Below are 22,987 nucleotides of genomic sequence, written 5' to 3'. Positions count from 1 at the left end.
CTGTCAGTAGCTGGCAGCCCGTCTCCCTCTCTTAACTGGGAGCTGATGAAAGCGGTGAGGCGGTTGCCGTGACTGCAGCAGTGGTGGCGAGCGAGAGAAGCCGTCATTAAGTCCTACAGTGTGTTTCCACAACAGCACATCAGTGGTTATTATAAGGCCTCGCTTCCTGGTTTGGCATCCCCACGGCAACAAACGACCAGAAGTATTAAAGAGGAGGGGCCGGTCGGGCGCCAGTCACCACTGAGGTGTGTTGAGTTGACAAGATCAGGACAACAAATACACAACGCAGGAAGTCTGAGGGCTCGCCCTCCTGTCCCATGATGCATCACTTCCCCTCATTCTGACCTGCATCTCTTCCTCCCAGTGCTTTCACTTGCATTTCATTTAATCGTCAAAGTCGTCGGTGACAGACTGGGAAGATTAGGATTAGATCAAATAATAAGAAATCATACTTAAGATATGATCAGTTACAGTTACAAAAGAATGTAGAGGTAAAATAAATTAACAATTTACAAGGTAAGTAAAAACAGTACACTATAAAGCTACATACAAGTCCTCATAAGGGAGGAAAGAGGACTCGACCATAGAATCATACAGTGTAACAGCAGCGGGAATGAAGGAGCTGCTGTAGCTCCTTCCTACACTGAGGTATGAGTTATGAAGTCCATCATTCTGTGCTTCTCAAAAACCGTTAAAGTGCGCGCAGCACATTTTCTGTTACTTCACTGCATCGTCAGACTTTAATCCTCCACGTTTTCATTATGAAGAACTGAGCCCAAAAGGTTTCACTTTAAACTGACACAGAAAGGTCACACAAAACAAAACCCCAAAGTTCATCTCGTGATAGATGAAGTGTGCTCAGAATTTCATCAAAAATCATTTTTGACAATATTTTGAATTCTACCTTCATGTAAACTATCGCAGTCGGCGGGGAATAAAACATCACCTCAATCTCTCATAAACTACAGGAATTCTCAGAGTTTTTCACACCAGTTTGAAGTCTTTACAGGCAGCCCTGGTGACTTCAGGTCACAGTGTGGAGGGACCAACAGGATCCCGACTTATTCTCGGTGTCTGAGGTTGTGGGTTTGAGCCCTGGCTGACACAGAACGAGCATCTTAAACCTCATCAGTCGCTGTGCTGGAGGCCTCCTGCCTCACGTGGTTCAGATGTTCTCCTCTTCCAGCTCTCCTCATTCAAGCCTTCAGCTCGTCACCAGGCTCTGATAACGAGCCGCTCATTTGAATCAGGTGTGCTGGTGCAGGGGAGCAGCTAAACCATGCAGAGCAGGACTGAGACTGACCAGGCTGTTCTGCTGCTGGACCCCCATGTGCTGGTGTACTCTAACAAGACTCCACGACCACGCTGAGCCGTGGAGGTAAAGACTGGGAGTTCACGGCCTCAGTGATACAGAAATAACATCTTATATGTTCTGGCCTTATTTTTATAAAGTTGGAGGAAGTTGAGATGCGTTATCCAAAATCACACATTTGATCTCCAACCTGCACAGGTGGCAGATACTGACGTTCAGTTTTTATGATTTAATCATCATCTTCAGGTTAGGTGCTAATGTCACGACTGAACTATGGACCAGAACCCAAATGCACAACTCTCAGAGTTTCAAAATAAAGTTCTTATTCACAAAAGTACAAACTGAAAATCACTCTTCACAGAGGAAAAAACTAAGAAACAAAAAGTCTCTAGACTGAAGCTTGGCTAACAAAGTGACAAATTAACAAGACTTGACACACAGGGCACAAGACAAACTGGCACAGGACAAAGGCAGACGAGGACTATTTAAACACAGGCGAGGGCACAGGTGGAAACAATCAGGGCGGAGACAGGTAATCCCAAAGGAGGGAAAACAGACCAACAGACCGGGAGAAAGCAAAGCTGACGACCACAGACCCAGACAGGAAGTAGAGACAAAGTAAAACAGGAAATCACAAGACAGCATAGACACAAGACAAAACTGATAGCTTACCAACGTTTCTTGGACATGACAGCTAATTCTTGTGAACAAACTTGTACATCTTGATTTGAAAAGGCAGCTACAGTGAAAAATAAAACTGTGAAACGAACAACAGTTTATGCTGTCATTGGACTCCTCGTCCAACTGAACCACGTGCAGACATTCCTCTGTTCTCATCAGCAGCTCCATTAACGGGAGCCTCCCATCCATCCGTCCCTCCCTCCCTCCACCCCTTCATGCTTCGTTCCCTCGTTCACCCTTCTCGTTCATGCACAAGAAGAATACGGGCTCCTCTTCCCTCTGTTTTTCCTCCTCATTCTGTTTCTGCTGCTCCGGGGTGAGCGGCAGGTCAGCCCTATTAGCCTTTTTCACTGTTAGCGGCCCGCTAAACAACACAACAACACACATACACACACACACACACACACACTCCAGCCAGGCAGGCACGAATGCTTTTGCTTTAACAAGCTCTTGTTTATCATGCTCATTCATTTTTTGCTTTCCTCTTTAAAACGTCTATACAAACCCATTTTAAGCAGGCAGTTAGCATACATGTAGCTACTGGCTAACCAGACTCTCCTATTCCAGGAATTAAATTACTTTTACCTTTGTGTTAGATGTAACGCTTGTGTTTCTGATGTCCCAGAAGAGGAAAGTTTGGTCAGGGTCATCCAGCATGTGGTTCAGGCCGAGAGATTAGCAAGACCGGCTAGAAATCACAGCTAATATTATTGAGTCTGCCCTCATCTTAGCCTGTACTTGAAACAACATTTTGTTGCTTTAACTTTGTTTGAGCTTGTCTGCAGCTGAAGTTATCAGCAAATGTTGCTGGCATTTCACCCGCTGGGATGGCTTTAGCGCCTTAGCCTTTAGCAGCTAATGTTGCACTGCACAACCTTGTGAGGACCAGAACAAATCAAAAAGGAACATGCTTTGCTCTGCCTGATTTTGTCGACTCGGGATGCCGCGATCAACTCCTGGTGACCTCGGCCACTTAAACGCCTCTGAAGTTCAGCCCACAGAGCTTACATAACCCAACAGCCTCACAGTGTGAGGTCAGCACAAAACGAGGTGTATTATGGGATGTTTCATCTGAACAAGGACAGGGAGAGGTCAACTGGACGTGAATCTCATCAGCACCCATTTACGCCTTCAGGCAGCGACCTCGAGGTTGCAGTTCTGGGTTTGTGGCTGGAGTGTTTCCAGTTCCACACTGGTACAAACCTGAACAGCGATGTTCTGCTGGTCTACGAGGTGCGCTTCAGCAAAGTGTTTACTCAAGAGCAAACATGAACACAAGCACCAGAAAAGAAAGGGGGAAGCAAGCATTAGGCACACAAAACATGAGAAATAAAATGTACACACAGAATATAAAATGACAAGAGCGCCATGTTGACTCCAGGTCACGTGTTCACAAAAGCTTATTGAGGGGAAATGTTTCCACAGGCCCTAACACAGAAGACTGCTTCTCTGATCAGCTGTGTGGAGCCTCCCGCAGGTAAAGAGGTTCACTGGTGAGAATTACAAGATTTATTTAAAGGGTACATGTGATAAATCGATTACATTGCACAGATTGAGAAATCTGCGAAATTCAAATCATTCTGTGTTTTCTTTGTATTAAAAACTGATCTCAGTCTTATAAAGAAAAGGCTCAACCTGTCACAGTCAGGTGGAGGTGTGTGCTGGAAAACACCTGGCTCAAGTTAGTTGTGTTATCGCCAACTTGACATATTTTACCTAATAGAGTCTGGCTCTTTTGTTTACTTGACAGTCCATTTCACAAACTATTCCATGCTTCACTAGCAGTGTAGTACCAGAGTAGCCATAGTGTATTCAACCTTGACTGCGACCCCCTGTTGTAAGGGGGGCAGGGAGCGACCAGGGACCACCTGGTGAGCAGCTCAGAACTTCATGTGTGCTCTGGCAGAACAACAAGATTCTTGTGCTTTCCTGCAAAATCAAGTGATTTTTAGATTAAACCACTGAAGAGTTTGACTTTACTTCACACCCATACGCATACTGGACTACGTGGACCTGTTTTCTCTGGTGTTAGTCTGAGTTTGACGGGCCCAAGCTTCACCGCTGCTGTTCTCCTGAGGGCTTTCCTCGTGTTCCTCTCTCTGAGGGTGCCAGCTGGGGTTTGATGTGAACTGTGGGGAGACGCTGGAGCTGATTAGGCCATGTCCTGCTGCTGTCATTAGGACACAGTGGAGACACTCAGCTTAATGGGGGAGACACATCGCAGCTAATTGCCTCAATTTGGATGAAGCCCTGTGACAGCTCGCTGGTGAGGAAGGGCACACACAAGGTCAATTGTCCTGCGCCTGAATGCTAAACTCATTTCTGATGTGTTATGATTGACCGAGTAGACGCTAATGAACAAGGAAGGGTCATTATTTCAGGGTTCAGGGAGTACAGACACCCCGGCAGAGCACAAGGAGTCCAGTTTCCGCCTCGGTGCATCAAGCTCAGCGAGCGAAATCATATCATTTCAACTTTCGTCATTCCAACGTCAGCCTTTGTCATTTGGAGAATGACCTGCTATAAAGTGATTCCCAGGGCTTGCTGCCTTTCTCTGTTCTGAAAAATTCATAAAACAAACAAAGTAATCAACAGCACCAGATGAACTGTGGATCAGACCCTCTGAATACAAGAGCCGACTGCCAGGTCCAACAGATGGCAAGTTGTGACGACGCAAGACAGAGTCGGAGACGTAAACACGTGGGTCATTAGTTCTGTAAAATTATTCTCTTTTCTTTCCATTTTAATGATCAAAATCAAACAAAACCCATAACGGAAAGTGCAAGCTGTACAGTGGACTCAAACTGTCCGACTACAACAGCCGCCAGCTCCTACAGATGGCGAGTCATGCTGTGACGTGGATGCATTTTTCTCATGAAGATATGGAGACGATCAAAGTTAAAGCCAGAATTGATCTTCTTGGCCCATGCAGGTGCTACGCTGGCACGAGAAAAAAGGTGAGTATACTGCTAACGAAGTTGGTCAGGGAGGTTACTGACTGAGGAGGAAATAGCAGTAAATGTACAGAAAAACATGGAGGAACAGGTGGAGAAGCTAAATGAGTTGATGCAGATGAAGAGGAGCAGGTCGGAGGACAGAGGAGGATAGGAAGTGGTGAAGGAGCGGAAACTGGACGAGGACGTGAAGCTGGAAATCAGAGGTCAGACGAGGAAGAAAAAAGCAAAGAGAACAAAAGAAAAAAGCTAAAAGGCTGCAGAAGGAGAAGTTCTAGAAACTTGTTGAAGAGGAGAAACAGGAGGCGGCACTCCGGAGGCGGGTGGATGTAAAGAGACGTGGGAGCGAATGGGGTGCGTGCCTCCATCCCAGACACACTGGAGACACTTTAACAAAGACAGGAGAGGAGACGACATGCAAACACAACACACTAATGACCTCCATCACACAAGGAACAGGCCTGATAATTACAAGTTTCTACCCAATCGCATGAATCCTTCAGCTCACATCAGATCATATTTTACATAACAGGACATTCAAACTTCACGTTCACAAACGTAAGTATTTAAAAGACTTTGGATTCGTCCAAAAGGGGAGCGGGACTGAATAAAGACGTTAAAGAGTTCAGCAAGTACAGTCATCAGAATATTAACAATAATGATAATAACAGCAATCCATAATGTCACTAAAAGATTCAGAGGACGTTACTGCATGGGATCGGGAACACTTTCCAAAAGCCCCGTCAGTAAACACACTTCATCACTGCGTCTACAAGTGCCAGCTAACAGTCTGCCACGCAAAGCAAAAGTCATGTACCAACAACATCCAAAGACCACCAGACCTGAGCTCATCTGAGAGCCACACCAAGTGCTGAGGGGGGCTGTGGTCTGACGGGTCCACGTTTCAGCTTGTTTTCAGAGATCAGGAATGTCATGTTCTCTGGGTTTAAAGAGGAAAAGGAGTTCAACATCTGATGTATGGGGGACGTGTTAGCGGCCCCGGCAGGACTGACTCGTCCCTGCTTAGACCAGCGGGACAAGGAAGACACGCTCTGCTCGTGTTACAACAGCGTGGCTTCGTAGTAACAGAGCGCAGGGACAAGACTGGCCTGCCTGCAGAGTAGACCTGCCGTCCACTGGAAACGTGTCACACATCATGAAGCACAAAACACTCATAGCAACGCACGTTCAAGACTGTAACGCAGTGAGAAACGCATCAAATTCAATTCAATTCAAGTGAATATTAAAAATCTATTTAAAATCTTCTCTTTGTACTGTGCTCAAATGAATCGGGGTCAAAGGATTTGCACATGATTGTATTCTGTTTATGTTTACATTTCTTACATTTTACCTTCTTTAATTGTTTTCCTTAAGCCGCTGCTAATTGAAGGCTAAAAACTCTCGATTCAAACTGCAAAAAGTGAGAAAGTCTGTGTTTGTAACGGTCCGTGCACCTCAAGTTCTACATGAGTTCTTTTTCAAATGAAAGAGTCCATAATGTACATAACTCAGTTTCCAACATTTGTGAAAGATGAAGCAAAACGAGAAGTGAGAATAAAGCAGAAAACAAAAGGAAAACAAAAGAGAGAAGAAAGGAAAAAGTAGTGAGCGGGTTTTTTTGTTCCAGGCTGCCCTTTTCCACTCTGGAACACCGCCGGTGGCACGTTCAACCGCTGAAGCTGCTAGCCAATCACCTCTCCTCGTTTGCCCTGTCACCCTGCATCACTGGGGTCAAAGGGCGGCGCTATGCCTCCCAATTAACGAGCCAGCAAGAGCCTCAGCCCCCCCTCTCCACGCCCCAAACTCCCACAATCCAATGGGAGACAGAAATCAAGCAGGAGACAGAGGAAATCGTTTCGGCAGCATCTTACCTGAGCATCCGTCGGGTTAACGTGTTTCGTTTCATCTTTGCTCTTCCTCTATCTTGCCGTGGAGTCGCGGTGAGGCTGAGAATTTGTTTTCCTCACAAATGATCAAAAACATAAGCACGGTTCCACAGTGCGAGTCCCCCTTTCCCCTGGTGCTAACTGTTCACCCTTGTAATCAGATCATGCGTGCTGAAGGGTCAGGAACAAAGACATGCAAATTCTAATTAAATGTGCAGCGTTGGGACAGGCCCTGTTTGATCGCCGAGCCCTTTCATGCCCCCTAATCGCTCCTGACAGCCCCTTCCAACAGATTCTGTGACAAACTTCTCGATTCAGCTGAGGAGGATTTTTGAACTTTGCTTTCTCCTGCGGCCTTGGCTCCAAGTCTGTCAAACAATCCAAATCAATGACCCAATTGACCAGTGGTCCCCTTGTTGATAACCTCAATGAGCTCTATGTTGCCATTCATTGTGTCAGAGGGCTAAATGCCGATAGCATTTTATGGTAATTAAACCCTCCTTTGGTTCCTAGCTTTGAATACAAACATTGGAGGGGGGGTCCGGAAAGCACGGGGCAGCGCTGGCGGGGGGACGCAGGTGCAGGGAAAGGCCGGAGAGATGGAGGCATGAAGCGGAGGGGGGCCACCGAGAACTTGGTACAGCGGCGGGACTTTCCCACCAACGTGGCCCGGCGCCATCGGCACACTCATTAGGTCATTACAATAAGGAAGGGGGCATTTTTTTGTTTTATTAAAAATCTCATTAATCCCACAACAAAAGGCACATACTGACCTCATTGGTGCCCCTGTTATCTGAATATGCCTTTATATAATGAAGCGTCTAATTGCAACTCGGGCGTCTCGCGGCTTTCCCTCCGTCCGACCCGGCAGTATTTGCTCTGTCGGGAGTGAAAGCGGAGCTAAAGAGAATTGGCCTCTCTGGGAGGCCACTGACCTAATGAGAAACCATCTCGGACGTGAGTTTCTGCCGCTGCTGGAGCCACAAGCCCTTTTTTCATAGGTGGGACACCCCAGATTACCTCTGTAGTTTATAACTTATGAGCGAAGATAACAACTGCCTTTTTAAAACCACTTTATTTTCTGTCTATACTTGTAGTTTTTTATTTTATATTTTTGTTTTGCTTCTGTGAACCACCAAAAGGGTATTTAATTTGGTGGTCTGGACCAAGCTCGAAAAAAGTCTAACAAAACAGCCATTCATTCATCCTAAAATTTTCAGGTCGTTTTTACACACACAAAATATTTAATTGACAGTTAGTAGGAGCTACAGCCATGTCAGCATGGCGTGCGTTGAGCTAAATGCTAACATGCCGATGCAGGTACAAAGTCCATGTTCACGGTCTCACAGTACGAACTGAACTGTTGGCCTGATTGGGCTCAGTGAAAAGTCAGATAATCGCCAGAGATATTACGATCCATCCAGACGGGAACACGAAGAGCTGCGTCAAATGTCAAGGCAATCAATCGCTGTGGATGCCACACACGGCCTTCATATCCATCACACAGGAGGGCTGAGTGAGAATATGGCGATGCCACACGTGTCAAAACCGCAGCCTGGTTAAAATGAAGCTACATATATTAGGTATTGGTAAAGATTTGTGTCTTCATCTGGAACGTGTGGGCTCAGAGGTTCATGTGACACTTGACTAAAAGAAGCCTTTGAAGTCAGCAGGATTTGTCACGATGGACCATCAGCAACATACCTGAAATGTAAATGTAAAAGGTAACCTTTACGTTGTTTCCTGCCTGTTGTGCGTCACCCTCGGCGACCACATGTCAGTCACAAAGCTGGAGGCTTTTCGGCGTGATCCTCGGCGTGTTTGCACTGGAGGTCAGCGACGTGTACGGCGATGGGAAAACAGAGCTGCTGATCAGAGTGCGTCGCTCATGCAAAACCCTTCATGATAAAAGCCACAGTTGAAAGCTGTGTGTATGATGGATTGTTTGGCTCCTGTTTTGGTGGAGTAACTGAACAGGAAGTGGACTATCAAGTCGCTTATTGGTGTTATCAAATAGTAGATAAGATGGAAAGTTAAAACAGGAAATTCATCCTCAGGTCTTTGAACATTCAAATCTGATGTTTAGGTTTGTATCATCTCAGCAGCTGATGGATGACAAAACGGTTTGTTGTCAGCACGATGGAGCGATAACGCGACCGCAGTCACATCACAAATCCTCCAACTTAGGAAACGCGTCCTTCAGTTTCCTCCTGCCATTCAACCTCTGCAACGTTAAAACATTTTTAAGAAAGTCAGCCTCGGAAGTGATGGGAATCAGGTTTAATCGTCATCATTTTGTGTTGTCAAATTTAGGCCGAAAACACCAACGCTCAGCAGCAACGACGCTCTGCTCTGTAAATAAACAGATATCTGCACCCTGCAGACAAAAACACGGTGAATTTGTCCAGTTTCAGGAGTCTGCAGATCACCTGGAGCTGACAGGTGACTCCCCGGTTTTTACCTGTCAGTCAAACTGTGTGGTACTTGTGGTGTGATCGGCGGACAGCCCTCTGCAGAGGTTAATGTGGACTGAAACCAAACAGCCTGTGGTGACGGAGTGATGAGTGGAGGAGGAGGAGGAGGAAGGCGAGAGCGAAGGCGGAGATGAAAGAGTGCAGGAGAACAGATGAGTGATCCAGTCATCCAGAGCTACCAGACATCCCAGAGGACAGGAAACACCGTGTTGACCCGCAGTCTGCACCCCCTCCGTCCTCCTGTTTTTTCATCTTCACCTCCTCCTGTCTTTTCCTCCTGAGCTCCGTTTAAAAACAGTATATATTTTTAAACGGAGCTCAGCATATTGTTTTTAACTCATCATTCAGCTCATCCAGCCTGCCACGGAGACGGTACATCCGATCTGCACTCGGGCTCAGAAGATGAGTGTTAAAGGAACAGTCGAACAGAAAAAAATAAATCATCTTCTGCTTGAAACTCAAACTATCAGGCTTTGAGGATTTTTAATGTTCTTATTTTCTGTTTTCCTGTAATTCTTTGTTAGGAAGTTAAAACCAGGTGCCCTGGAGCTCAGCGCAGTGACAGATGAGATCTTCATCCTGTTTTGTGGATGCCACACTCTGCAGCGGAGTGACAGGTGAAGTCACTGGACGTCACTTTGTTAATGATCAAGTTGCTCTTCAGATCATGTTTGGAATTTTATTGGCTGCTTTGCTTTTTCTTTAGATTGGCTGCAGGAGACGCCAGACGTCACGGTCTGAAGCTTTTTGACATGTGACTGATTTTTGAGTGCTCAGCTTTCTTTACAGATTTACTCTGTGCTGCTGCTGTTGTTCTTTCTTCATCCATTCCCCTCCATGCAGCCTCCTCTGCCCTGACCTCAGGCTCCCGGCCTCCTGGCCTCCCCGCCTCCCGCTGTGGTATCCCAGAGGCCCCCGGGGCACCAGGCTCCATCTTCCCCTCCAGCCCCACCTCCACAGGAAAGCCCCCAGACTGCCTCCAAATACCTCCACAGATTCTTCCTCCCTCTCAGATGCGGAGAGAGGCCCCTCGCGGCTTCGCCTCACTTTCACCGCAGGCCTCGGAAATACCTGAGAGCCCTGACTGTGGTCGCCGTTCATCTGCACCGCTTTGACCAGAACTTGCTGCCACGAGGAACTTGCACCAGAGGTTCAAGCCGCAGATGTTCACTCAGATCTCAGATCTCTGGGTTGTATTGATCCAGGATGTAGTCTGCACCATCATGACGGGTCTGTGAAAAGATAGAGCAAAGCACTGAGGTTTTCTGGGGATTAATGAAGATAAAACAATTAAAACTCATCAGACTTTGTGTGCTGACACTCTTATTGCTCACACGATGATAATAATAACAATGAAGACTCTAGGAAGATATGAGTAAAAAGTGAATTATTAAACTGCAAGAGAACATTACCGGGATGGGAATGGAGCAGAAACATTTCCCAAGGCCTCGATGAGGCTTCGTGTGTGGATGATTAAGGAAAACTGCAATCAATCCTGTGCTTCACAGAACCCTCAGGCCTCAAGCTGTCAGGTCAAAGCTGGTCAGCAGACTCCACCTAGTGGCCTGAAGTGCACGCAGCACGACGGCGTTTTCATCTCCACTTAAGCAGAATGACTTGGTTCAGTTTGTCAGTCAAAGTTCGGTCTAAAGCAGGCTCCCCTTGTGGTCAGTAGTGTGAAGTAAGTACATTTACCCTGTACATGTGTACCTGAAGGTACTTGTGAGTTACTTCACTTGTAGTGACTGTTCTTTTCGCTCCACGTCTGACAGCGACGTCTCTGGTGTGAGATGTGAGCGTCCTCAGGCTGTCCGTGACCTCTGACCTCTTCCCACTGAACTGAGTCATCCTCTTCAAGTTTAAGGTTTAAAAGACAGACAGAACTCGGTCTGCTGAGACATTTATTTACATGTGTAACTAGTGGCCAGTATATGAAAAGAAAGGACATTTTTACAGTTTATTTACATCACCTGTAAGGCATCATGAAACACTGTACACTGAAATCTGACAAGAAAACAAGGAAAAAAGTTAACTGAATTTACATGAAAATATAAAATACAACTGAAGTGACAACAAAAAATAAAATAAAATGAATTTGTGGAACATATTAGAGGGGACAAAAAAAACTCATTAATCTCATCTTGTGCTGACAGCTGACTGACGAGGGACCTTCAGGTCAACCTGCTGAGGATTCTGGGTAATCATACTGAGTATCTCCTGCCAAAACCAACACCATATGTTACTTAACATTTCTGAAACTTTTCTGACTCTCAGATAAACTGACAGGACAAACGTTCGCATACTGCATCCTGTGCGTTAACACTGACAAAACCAAACTAAAATCAAAAATCTGGAGTCACTTATAACCCGACACGCAGACTGAGGATATCGCTGTCGCAGAACAATTAAGACAAATTTTGGTTTAAGTGTTGAGAATATTTTTAGCTTCAGGGAAAACTTCTCAGGATGCATGAAGGTGTGACAAACTCCACAGTGTGGAGATGATAAAACTTTCTTCATTCACCTTAAAAAGAAACGAGAAACGAGAAAAGATTTCATGTTTTTCTGCATCACTGAGCATCAGTGTAATTAGTGTGGCTGTAAAAACACAGCAGCTCGTGTTCACAAAGTGCTAATTCTTTTATCTTCTGTGATTCGTTTTGAAGCTGAAGTGTTTAGATCCACTGGAGGCGTTTCTGAGTCTTCAGAGGACACGCACTGAATGATGCACGTGCTCATTATGTGACTTTACTGTTAATGGGACAGTAAACGTGTGAAGCCACACCTGAAATAGTGACTCAGTCTGGGAAACATTCGTTTACACTCTGATTTCACTGTCAAGTGCTAAATGAACACTTTGGTCAAGTTTTATTTTGAAAATTCACAGCACTTCCTCAGCTAACTTCCTGAATAACTGAGAAAGATTACGAAGCTGTGAGTTAGTGTGAAGTACGCGAGAATCAGCCTGAACAGACGCGAGTTGGCGTTTTAAAGACATAAATGTTTGCTCTCCAGTGAATCTAAAACACGGCGCTCAGCGGGTCGTTGGGATGGCGAGACGTCAGCCATCCAGAACCACACTGAAACCAGCTGGTTCATCAGCACGCACACACGCGTTCTGGCCTCTGGTTGGTCAGTGTGCAACAACAAAGTCTTATCTCTGGAGTCGTGTGGCGTAACACTGGTGAGATGCAGAGAAACTCAGCGGAGAAGCAGCAGCGTGGAGGAAAAGGCTGACCATTCTGACCTCCCACCGTCTCCACTCAGAGCATCAACACGCCATAACGAAGAAAAGTGACCACAGACAGAAAATAACAAAGGCAGCAATAAGTTAGTCGCAATCAAAAGTGGTTGTAAAAAATCTATAAATAAAAAATCCTCTCGATTCTTTCAGAGCTGCTTCACCTCCCGTCTCACACCCCCTCCCCCTCCTCCTCCCCCTCCTCCTCCTCGCTCGTCTACTCTGACGAGTTTTCCTGCAGTCAGATTTGACTGCTTGGTCCACGTTTTAAGGCCTGCTCATCTGCTGCGGGGTGAGTGGAAAGGACTCATCAGCTGTGTGTGTGTGTGTGTGTGTGTGTGTGTGTGTGTGTATGTGGTCATGGCGAGGTAGGGCTGAAACGGAGGCGGAGGTTACATTACAGCGTGGAGTGTTGAGCACAAAGTGACAGAGTGGAGGTGACGTAAAGCCCTCGGACAGGCTGACGTTCTGTCTCTGTGGGATTATAATCCAGACTGAACATACGGGGCGTCTGGCACAGGCTGGAAACTTTGTGTTTGCTGCTTCTAATGTGTGACTGACACACACACACACACAGCAGTCGTTTGGAGTGTCGGATGTGTGGATGCCAAATGGACTCACTTTCTGCTGCACGGCTAATTGTTTCAACTCAAAGAACAATTGATCTGCATTGAGCAAAAATGACCATAAAACTGCAGTTTCCCACCTTTCGGATTTGAATATGTTCTTCTGTGACAGTAAACTGAACATCGTCGGCGTTTGGACTGCTGGTCGGACAGAACAAGCAATCTGAAGACTTCTCTTTGCGCTCTGGGAAAGACATTTTCCACAGTTTGGCTTGCATTTTTTAGATCAAACGGTTAATTGAGAAAATAAACAGCAGAACAATCAATAATAACGACAATCATTACTCACAGTCCTAACTGCTTTATCTCTAAAATGTAAGGACACACTGAAAGTCCAGTCTCCCAGAGTCCATCTGGTTTTGGCTGACCAACAGTCAATCACGATTAGTCAGCTCGAGTTTCGTGTCTGAAGTCAGCAGCAGGAGGCTCAACATCACGCTGGGAGGAACCGCGTTCAGTTCTGCTCACGTCTGCCTGCTGTTCAAACTAAGAACAGAAACAATCTGCCGCTAAGTAAAAACGCTAACATTTTCCCAAACATTCTCGTACTAAAATGCCCTAACGTGTTCGGAGTGCAAGACCTGTTCATGGACAGAAACTCCCAGTCTGCTGAGGATTTCGTTTTGCATTTTCACAAACGACGAAACAAGCGAGAAAAATTCAGCTGCAAAGAATCAAGAGCTTCATTCTCAAGCCCAAGCTGCTAAAAGCTAAAAGCCAAGCCAAGTGTTTCTATCTAATCTAACCGGGAATCACAGACGTGCGGCCGCTGACCGAGGACACGACGAGTTTTTACTCTGAAGCATCTAAAAATTGGTTACACCCACGGTGACAGTGACTTCCTGTATTCACCATCACAAAAACTGACTTTCATAACATGTAAAAAAAATTGGACCATATTGGATATTGGAAATTAATTTCCTGTAAAACATCAAAATTACAAAATATTTACTCATCGCCTGCTCGTAATTAATTAACATATATTATAATTTGATTCCTGCCTACCGATTGGAAAGACTACGTTTGTTTCCCCAAGCGTTTTCCTCTCGGCTTCCAAACCTTTTCTTGTCTTGGTTGTGTGTAAAAATTTGAAAAAGCTAAAATGGGAAGCTAATTTTCCCAGGATATCAGCATCATTCGTTTTGGGGCAGATTGCCGTCATTTTTAGATCCAGAGGCCTCATTCAAGCTAAAAACGCAGCAAAGTAATCATAGTGTCATTAAGTCAAAACCACAAGGACCTACATTAATAATTAAACCACAGAGGTCATTTTCGAGGCCTTTAGAAAATCATTAGCACCGAAGATTAGAGTCTTTGAGAATTACACAGGGCGTACAGCTCGTGTTAGTGGTGTTTGTGTCCCAGCGTGGAGGCAGAATTACCACAAACCAATCAGCGAGTTTTCCCTCCCAGCCGCCACATCATCCCAAAGTCATGTTTCATTTTTCAGGTTTTCCAGGCTGGTCAAATAGTGACTCTGCTGCCGAAACAACCGGCAACTGGTGAAATACTGATAATGGCTGTCGAAGTTCAGAATTAACCAACCGCCTTGGTTTCCCACTCGGGTTTTTAGATTTTCAGGACACGCCGGAGCAGCTTCTTCCTCCTCCTGACCGGCCGGCCGATCTAACGGCTCATCTCTGATGTCAGCTCCTGCCTCGCTTCAAGCTTCGTAGGTAAACGTCTTAGCTTCAGGCTACGTAGCTTCAAGCTTCACAGCTAGCCTCTGCTGTTAGCTTCTCAAAGCCGGGCTGGTGTTTCTGTCCGTCTCTTTATTTCCATCCTTCATCAGTGCAGAAAACACCTGAGAGAAAACAGGGAAAATGAATCCACTTGTCGTTTCAAACAAAGCTTTTGTGATGCAGGATATCAGAAACACATCCACTGACTTTGCCCTGAGCTGTGAGTGTGACACTGACCTGAGCCCAGCGGCGGTTCCTGCTGATCATGTGTGTGTTGGCCATGGCGGCGAAGAGCGTGTGCGACTGCAGGTCCTCCGGCAGGCGGGTCAGGAACTGAGCGATGTGGATGAAGTCCATCTGGAGCAGGATGTCCTCGAAAAGACGCAGGATCCCCAGCCCAGTCCGGAACAAACTCTCCTCCCCGTCCCGACAGAAGACGTCCCACACCCGGCACGCCACGTCCAGGGGCAGTGACTTACTGTACAGAGTGAAGATCCTGGACAGAGACACAAATCAGGGGAATCATCCAGGTCCCAGGGCTGCTGATGTTCCACCTGAACATCAACAGCATGTTGGACAGAGTCTTCAGTAACTCACCAGTCGATCAGGTAGAGGTCAGGGGTCAGGTTGTTGGTTTGGAAGTGGCTGAAGAGACGGGGCAGATTCTCCTCGAAGAAAACCTCAAAGGCTGCAAAATACTTCAGCATCTGACGGATCGAAGAGGAAACAAAGGAGAGGGGGTCAAGGTAAGAGTGAACATGAAGAACTGTGTGTCTGTGTGTGTGTATGTGTGTGTGTGTGTACCAGTTCATGGTCGACTCTGAAGAAGGCCATCTGACAGGGCTTATTGAGCAGGTTGGCGAAGGTGATGAAGGCCTCGGCCTCCTCCAGGTTGAGGATCAGCACAGCAGCGATGAATGACATGCCCTGGACCTGAAACAGCACACACACAGAGTGCAGATCAGCATGACAGATGGACTCTGTGTCTGCGTGTGTGTGTGTGTGTGTGTATAAACCCAAAAACAAAAATTCAGTCACTGCTCCCGTCCTTTCTTTTACGCCTTCTTCTGAGGATTTAGTAAAACACATACTGCATCTCAAGCAGGCAACTCAAAATTCACATGACAAAATTCCTTCTGCTGTTAATTTCTTCCTGACTGCATTTTTCCGAGAGCAGAACTGAAACAGCCTGAGCGGTTCTGAGATTCAAAGTACCGTGACCTTTTCATCATCACGCTGAATTAAATACATCTACAGCCACTCATCAAAGCTCAGTTCTTTCATCTCATCTCATCTCATCTCGAGTGCAGAGGACAAAGCAGACTCACGTAGCCGATGTCAGGTCTGTAACAGGTGTAAGCCCCCAGTACACTGTGGAGAAGGTCGTGGTAGGGACCACCCTGCAGAGACAACAGACCGTTAAGATTAAGGCAGGAGGAAGACGGGGATCGACGACAGCAGATTCATACAAGGGGAGAAAGAAAAACAGTGGAGGTAAATAAAGATGCGACAGAACTAAAGGAAAGGAGAAAGGAAAAAACCGAAGGAAAGAAGCAGGAAGTACTGGAGATCCACTGTGCAGCTCTAAGCCCCTAACTTTTACATCTTGACACCAACCCAAACCCTGATCTTAAGTGTTTAAACCAATTAACCTCCTGTTGGTGGCAGCGTTTCTCTTAGCAAACTGTGAACCCACTCCCACACACACTCCTCAGCACAGACAGCTGAAACACAACATCTGCTGCACACTTCTTACCTTCTGGAAGATGAAGAGAGAAGGGAAGGTTCTGGAGATGTCCAGTTTGATGAGGTCCAGGCTGGACTCTCTGTCGGCCAGAGACGTCCCCTCTAACAGAAAAACGGGGCAGAGAGAAAGAGTCAACGCGTTAGTTTCATTCTACGAGGCTGCCTGTGTTTCTGACTTGTATTTCAGGCTCATTTCAGACCTGAAGATTCTCATTTAAACCTGAAAGTGATTTGTCTGAGTGACTGGTGGTGTCGTACCGCTCTCGCTGTCATTCACTGAGCTGGTTTCACTGTAGCTCCTCCACTTCTCTTTGGCTCTGGACAGGAAGATCTCATACAGCTCTGCACAAAGACAAAACCACACTGAGATCCACACTGCTGACTCTGTGAAGCTCCCTTCCTGCTCCGACTGACCACACGGCAGCTCCAAAGTCCAAACACAACAACGCGTCTTTGTACCTGGTGTGATGTTGAGCTCGTTGCCGATGGCGAGGTTCCACACTCTTCCTCTGACGCTGGGAGGAAGTCCCTGCCACCACAGCTCCCTGACCCGCCTCGTTCCCTTCCTACACACATGCACACATGTTAAATAAACTTGCTGCACAGACAAGCTGACACACACACACACACACAGAGCAGCGGAGACTTACATGGTGTCCCAGTGCGGCAGGATCTCCGTGTTCCAGACGACCATGGCGTTGGAGATGCTGTCCTCCTGTCTGTGTCTCTCCTTCATCTGACGCTTCTTCCTCTGGGCTTCCTTCATCTCTGAGGGGGAGACAGAGAGGCAGAGACTGAGAGTGACGGCAACATGTTGTGGTGCTAACATTTAGCCTTCAGTCAGCCTGTGGACTAACATTGGATCTGACTGATCCAATCAAATGTTTTCAACAGTTTCTTAGAAACAAACTTTTGGATTTGGACTGTGTGTGTGTGTGTGTGTGTGCCTACCTCTCCTCTTGGCTCCTGCCACCATCTCATCATACTCCATTTTGTGTCTCAGAGTTTCCTCCATAGATTTGGCAGGCAGGTTCCTGAAGGACAGACGGAGCAGTTAGTACGTATCAGTACAATATGAAATCAAACCACAGGAAGTCACATCCTCGGGACTGGTGAGAGATGACCGTTTAGCTACTCACGCTGGCCGATCCTCCAGGATGAGAGCTGTGGTGGAAAGAGGCTCAAACTCCAGGTTCTTCCTCCTCACTGCAGCCAGGGGGAGCTGAGAGCACGAGGACCCGCCTGAGTCCTTCTCCTGCTCCACCTGAGGAGACTAAACAAAGAGGAAGAGGCTGTGACAGACAGAATATGTCCCTTCAGCTTTCAGCATTTGTGCCACATGTTCTCCCCTCAGCAGATGGGTTTCACCTCAATGGCCTCGCAGATGTTCAACTGTCCACATTTCCTGAGCAGAACGGCTAATAAAAGGATGTTGTGGTCGTTTCTAAGGCCATGAATGAGTCAGTCAGTCTCTGCCTTTAAAGCCAAAGTTGTACTTTTCACATCTGCAGGTAAGTTTGTGCCCACGTTAGGTAGATTTCATCATCAGTGGGCGTACTGGAAGGACCTGACAGCAGCTTTCCGTGTCCTCCAGGCAGTACTGCAAACTGAACACGTCTGTTCTGAAGTATGAAGCTCAGCTGACGAACGTCATGCGTAACACCGTGAATTTGTCAGGAGGGACCTTTGACTTAGCTCTCTTTTGTGTTTCTAGTCATCACTATCCTTACTTATTCTGTATTTACGGAGCCATCTTTGTTGATAAAGTTTTTCAGTGAAATATGTTTAGTCAGACATATCTTGGTCACTAAATGTTTGTTATGAACACGTAAACCACAGTCTACAAACAGCTGTACAACACACACACACACACACACACACACACACACACACAGAGTGATTGTTCCTCACCTTTAGCACAGAGAGAAAAGACACTGGTTTATTGGAGGAACGAATCTGAATAAATCTCTATGAGTCTCTCTGTTTGTGTGTGTGTGTGTGTGTCCTGCACAATAAATAGTTCATTCACAGGAGCAGACCAGCTGTGGGTCAACAACAGGCCTTTTATAAGCAGATTTCTGAGCACCACCAGCAGAGGGAGACGGAGGTCAACTGGTGCTGCTGTGTCACCAGTTTCTCTGAGAAGTGAAAGTCAGATGTGAGAAAATCATGTGACAGATCCAGTAAACTACAACATGACCACTCCTTTGTGTCAGTACAAATACTGTACACACTCTTATAAACGAGTTGATGATGGCTGCCGACTGTGGAAGGAAGTACAAAATACAAAGTTGCTGGCCGAGATGACACAATTTGTTTGTAAAACATTAAAAACATGCAACAAAAGCCAACACTTCCATCAAACTACACGAGGTCAGATTATCCATTAATCAGCTCAACAACAAACATATTTCCTTCATTCACTTCATCCTTATGTGCAGGTCTTTCTGTGCCCAGGAGCAGTGACTGACATGTAACAGTAAGCACCGGGACAGGACGAGTCCGGACCAGCCTTCAAACCGACTGACTGATGAAGTTACACCACTGAACTCCTCTTCCTCAGGCCCCTGCAGGACGTTTCTTTGGTCCATGCTTACACACAGCAACACAGATGGCATCTTTTTCTGGATGCAGCTGAATGACGTCACTTCTGGCATATGTAGCTCAAGGAAAAGCTGTGAGGAGGGGCCACGAAGCAGTGGGGGCTGATGGGAAATGAATCTTAAACACCCGTTGCAGGCCTTCACAGGTCCAGTGGTAGATTCCTATTACACTGTGGCCAGGGGTGTCCACACACTTTTGGCTACAGAGAATGTTACATTTAAGACAGAGTGTGAGAGCAGCAGGAGTGACTATCCTCATATTATCAGGGAGGCTGACAATGAGAACAGGATTATCATGTGGGCGGCATGAGCCTCTGAACGCCACACAAAATAACTTCAAACGAAACTTAAACTTAAACGAAGTCAGCCTTCCTGCTCCTGCTCCTCCTCCTCAGTTTTGTGTCTGACGTGTCAACCAACTGAGGCCAAACCACATCTGGCTGTCTCTTCTCCTGATGAATCATGGGAGTCAGGCTGCCATCATGTGAGCAGAGCGAGTGTGAATGCTGACGCCTGTCAGACCGTCTTCGCTCGGTGAGGTCAGAAGTCCGTCCTGGAGCTGGAATAAGGACAGCAGGGATTTGGCGTTGTGCTCAAAGAGGTGGACGGGACCGTGTCCTCCAGTTGAAGGACGACTGATCCGACAGGTGTGTGACACAGCTGCTTCCTGACAGCTTTTCAGCGTTTGTTCAATGTGAAAATCAAACCTCATCTAATTAAATCAACCTGAGACGGAAGCTGCGTGTGTGTGTGTGTGTGTGTGTCAGAGTGGGGGGTGGAGGGGGTAATAATCTGCGTCTCAGCTGCAGGCTGTGTGTGGAGGTTGCCTAGAGACCACATAGACACGCAGTAAATCCATTTCACAGTCTCATTCCAGCCATCCTGCTGTATGTAAACACACACGTTAGCCTCTGAAGCGACCACACACCATCAGGCCAGCCAATCAAATGTCTCACAGGGTCGACGACACCCTGAACTCCCCCGTTCGTAGGCTTTAACTTCTCTGAACAGAAACACAGTGAGCATCATGAATTTATCTTCAGCTATGAAACAAAATACTAAGCTTAAAGGCCCCACGTGCTCAACGTGTTTTCTGACATGATTTACTCCAGGGCTCAAGCTAACACTGACCTCACTGCTGACCTCCTGACGATTTGAAAGTGAAATGGAAAATCATAAGTTCCAAGAGCTCAAACTGACGTCTCAAATGTCTTAAAGCAACAGTGCAAAAAAAGAGAGAAAAGCAGCAAATCTCCACACTGGAGAAGCAGTTCTCTGATGAGTATCTTCATGATTAATCTTTTTCTCATCACAGTTTCCTACAGCACAAAGTCCTTAAATCTCTTCACGCAACAGACGACTCCACGCACACTTTAACTGTAAGAAACACCATGAGACAACCCTGACGTGAATGTGACGGTGATGAAGCCAACCTGTTCTGTGGACAACGTGGAGGCAGGCTCTTTCACTGGATCGCCTTCTCTGGCTGCTGTCCTGCCGAACAGTCGCCACCCTGTTGCATTATGGGACAGGACTTTGGGCTCTTTGGGTTTCCTAGAAAACAGGCTCCTGGAAGAGAGAAGCAAAGAGATATTGTAACGCTAATCCTTCGATTCAAAGAGAGCTGGAAGCAATGAAGTGGGTCTGTGAATGTGCACGTCGTGTCACTTTATGCTGACTCCAACATCTAACGTCTTTCCTGGTACTGGACCAAACGTTTGTGCAGCAGAGCACATTGTCCCCGTCATTCCAAATCTAACTCTGGTGTGGACGATATGATCGCAGCAGGAAATCATCTCCACGCAGGAAGCCGCAGATCGAAACATAAAAGCAAGAATCCAAACATGTCCATTCAACAGCAACAAGCGGAAAACTTTGACCCAGTAAAAACTTTCCACACGCTGCAGGCTGAAACAGTGCAGCCTCACCTGACTGGAGTCTCCCAACGCTGGTCAACACAGCGATGTGGACATGGAGGACAGCTTTTCTTCTAAATTAACTATGTTGATGCAATGAAGCCTGCTGGAAACACGTCATGTTACGGGCCCTACAGTCTGCAAAGAAAGTGACATGAAACTCTCACTCGTCCTCCTTTCTGTCATTAAGTCTCATAAACTGAGAATACTGTCGTCATCATCAGAGCATTTCATTGATTTTCCTCTTCCTCTTGTCATTTATGATGTTGTAAAGATGCTGGCGCCCACAAACAAAACATGCAGCAAAAGAATTCAGCTGCCCCAACAAACGAAGGAAGAGAAGCGGTTATAAATAGTGACGACGTACTGTAATGTGGGGGTTTAAACCTCATCATCATTCTGACCACACTCATGCAGTTGCAGCAGTTTTTGGAACAATGCTGGAGAGAAAAGCTGCCAAATCAACAGTTTCACATTCATTTCAGAGGGCGAGAGGAAGAGAAACTGGAGAAATTCTGAAAAGGAAGTACACCAAGAAGGAGAACAAAAAACATGCATTTCCAGTGGACGGCCGAGCAAATATTATTGCTCTGCTGTCTGCAGACTCACTTGTGTTTGATAACCCAGTCAAGTGCCAGAAAGTCGGGTTTGCTTTCAGAGACCAACATAAGGATGACTTCACATCCGTGTACTTGTTTATTTTTGTACCAGATGCCTTTTGACTTTATAGAATCATTATTATTTGTAGTCACAACAAACTGCAAACTTTCAAATTGTTGTTTGACCCAGTTTGTCAGTTGAGGAGCGCTGCGACGGTTGGTCAGGCAAAAGAAAATTAGCTGCTGGCTATTCTGATTATCCATTAGTCGTTTCAGTCGAGCAGGAACGTCAGGGCGGGTAAAGACGTTCATGAGGTGAAGTGCATGCGACTAACGATGTATTGTGCACTTCGTCACAAGTCTGAGAGCAGGTTAAACGTGGCAAGTGAAAAGAAACACTAAGAATATGACAGTCATCAGCTATAAGTGTACCTTCTTTCTCACTTGTTGCAGCTGTTGTGCAACAAGTGAAGCGACGCATCAGAAATAGAAAATAGGAAGTTAACTTTCCACACGTTAGGCTCATTCGGTTTGAATCAAATTTCTAAGCAAACATTAGACTTGCTGGTGTGTTTGTCGGCAGCCTGAAGATCACAGACAAAGCTGGCAGTGCAGCAGGTAGATCAGACATCAGGTTAGGCTGTCACTATTCATACACCTGCATGAGAGGAACAAAACCCAGAGTTTCCCTTTGTGTCACATCAGAGGCAGCCTGACAGCACACCTGTAGCTGCACATTTAAAAGGCAGCACACTGTTGTGTTGTTCAGCAGAGCAAGAACAGAGCAGTAAACACAACACGGCATGGCATGGCATGGCACGTGTGTGTGTGTGTGTGTGTGTGTGTGTGCGTGTGTGTGTAATAAGATCTAAGCTGAGGTGGGGTGGAAAGGATGTAATAATAATTAACCACAGGGGTGAACAGAGCTGATTTACTTTAGTGTGTGCATGTTAGTGGAATTAGCGGGAATGAAACCGACAGGAGCTGTTTTAGTTATAGAATGTTATGCTGTGATTATTTTGACAGACTGCACTGTGAGTCAGGATTTTAGTTTGCACTTCATTTTCACTGAAAAAGATGATATAAAAATGAAGATGATATAAAATTTTTTGCTGGAGAAAACGACTTGTATGTCGCAGCATCTCAACATACAACATACTAGCATGTGGTGACACGTTTTACCTTTTCTGAAAACTTCTCTCTGAATCAGAAAATACAATGAGAGCCTTACAGCTTGGATGGGAGCACCGGAATCTGATTTTACAGA

At 46.1% G+C, this 22,987-nt stretch overlaps 1 protein-coding gene across 2 annotated transcripts in view; it reads right to left on the bottom strand.

The window, feature by feature from the left end:
• Window positions 1-22,987, bottom strand: part of LOC124065929 (TBC1 domain family member 12-like) — a 32,715-nt gene that overhangs the window by 4,272 nt on the left and 5,456 nt on the right. The window contains exons 2-13 of one of the 2 annotated variants that reach the window (XR_006844510.1): window positions 20,639-20,774; window positions 17,742-17,875; window positions 17,554-17,636; window positions 17,253-17,370; window positions 17,062-17,168; window positions 16,861-16,944; window positions 16,613-16,704; window positions 16,185-16,256; window positions 15,661-15,789; window positions 15,454-15,563; window positions 15,094-15,352; window positions 13,110-14,978 (exon numbers count right to left, since the gene is read on the bottom strand). Coding sequence is in view for 1 of the 2 variants with exons in the window: in XM_046401858.1 (XP_046257814.1) it covers window positions 14,907-14,978; window positions 15,094-15,352; window positions 15,454-15,563; window positions 15,661-15,789; window positions 16,185-16,256; window positions 16,613-16,704; window positions 16,861-16,944; window positions 17,062-17,168; window positions 17,253-17,370; window positions 17,554-17,636; window positions 17,742-17,875; window positions 20,639-20,774 (1,396 nt within the window). In the remaining variant the exon portion in view is untranslated. Of the gene's footprint in view, window positions 1-11,191; window positions 14,979-15,093; window positions 15,353-15,453; window positions 15,564-15,660; window positions 15,790-16,184; window positions 16,257-16,612; window positions 16,705-16,860; window positions 16,945-17,061; window positions 17,169-17,252; window positions 17,371-17,553; window positions 17,637-17,741; window positions 17,876-20,638; window positions 20,775-22,987 lie in introns of those variants that run through there. The other variant, XM_046401858.1, reaches the window with a different exon arrangement.

This window comes from Scatophagus argus, chromosome 10 (genome assembly GCF_020382885.2).
Source record: "Scatophagus argus isolate fScaArg1 chromosome 10, fScaArg1.pri, whole genome shotgun sequence".
In the NCBI taxonomy this organism is placed as follows: Eukaryota; Metazoa; Chordata; class Actinopteri; family Scatophagidae; genus Scatophagus; species Scatophagus argus.
The sequence above is the reverse complement of the archived record's forward strand: the minus strand, read 5'-3'. Positions and strand labels throughout refer to the sequence as shown.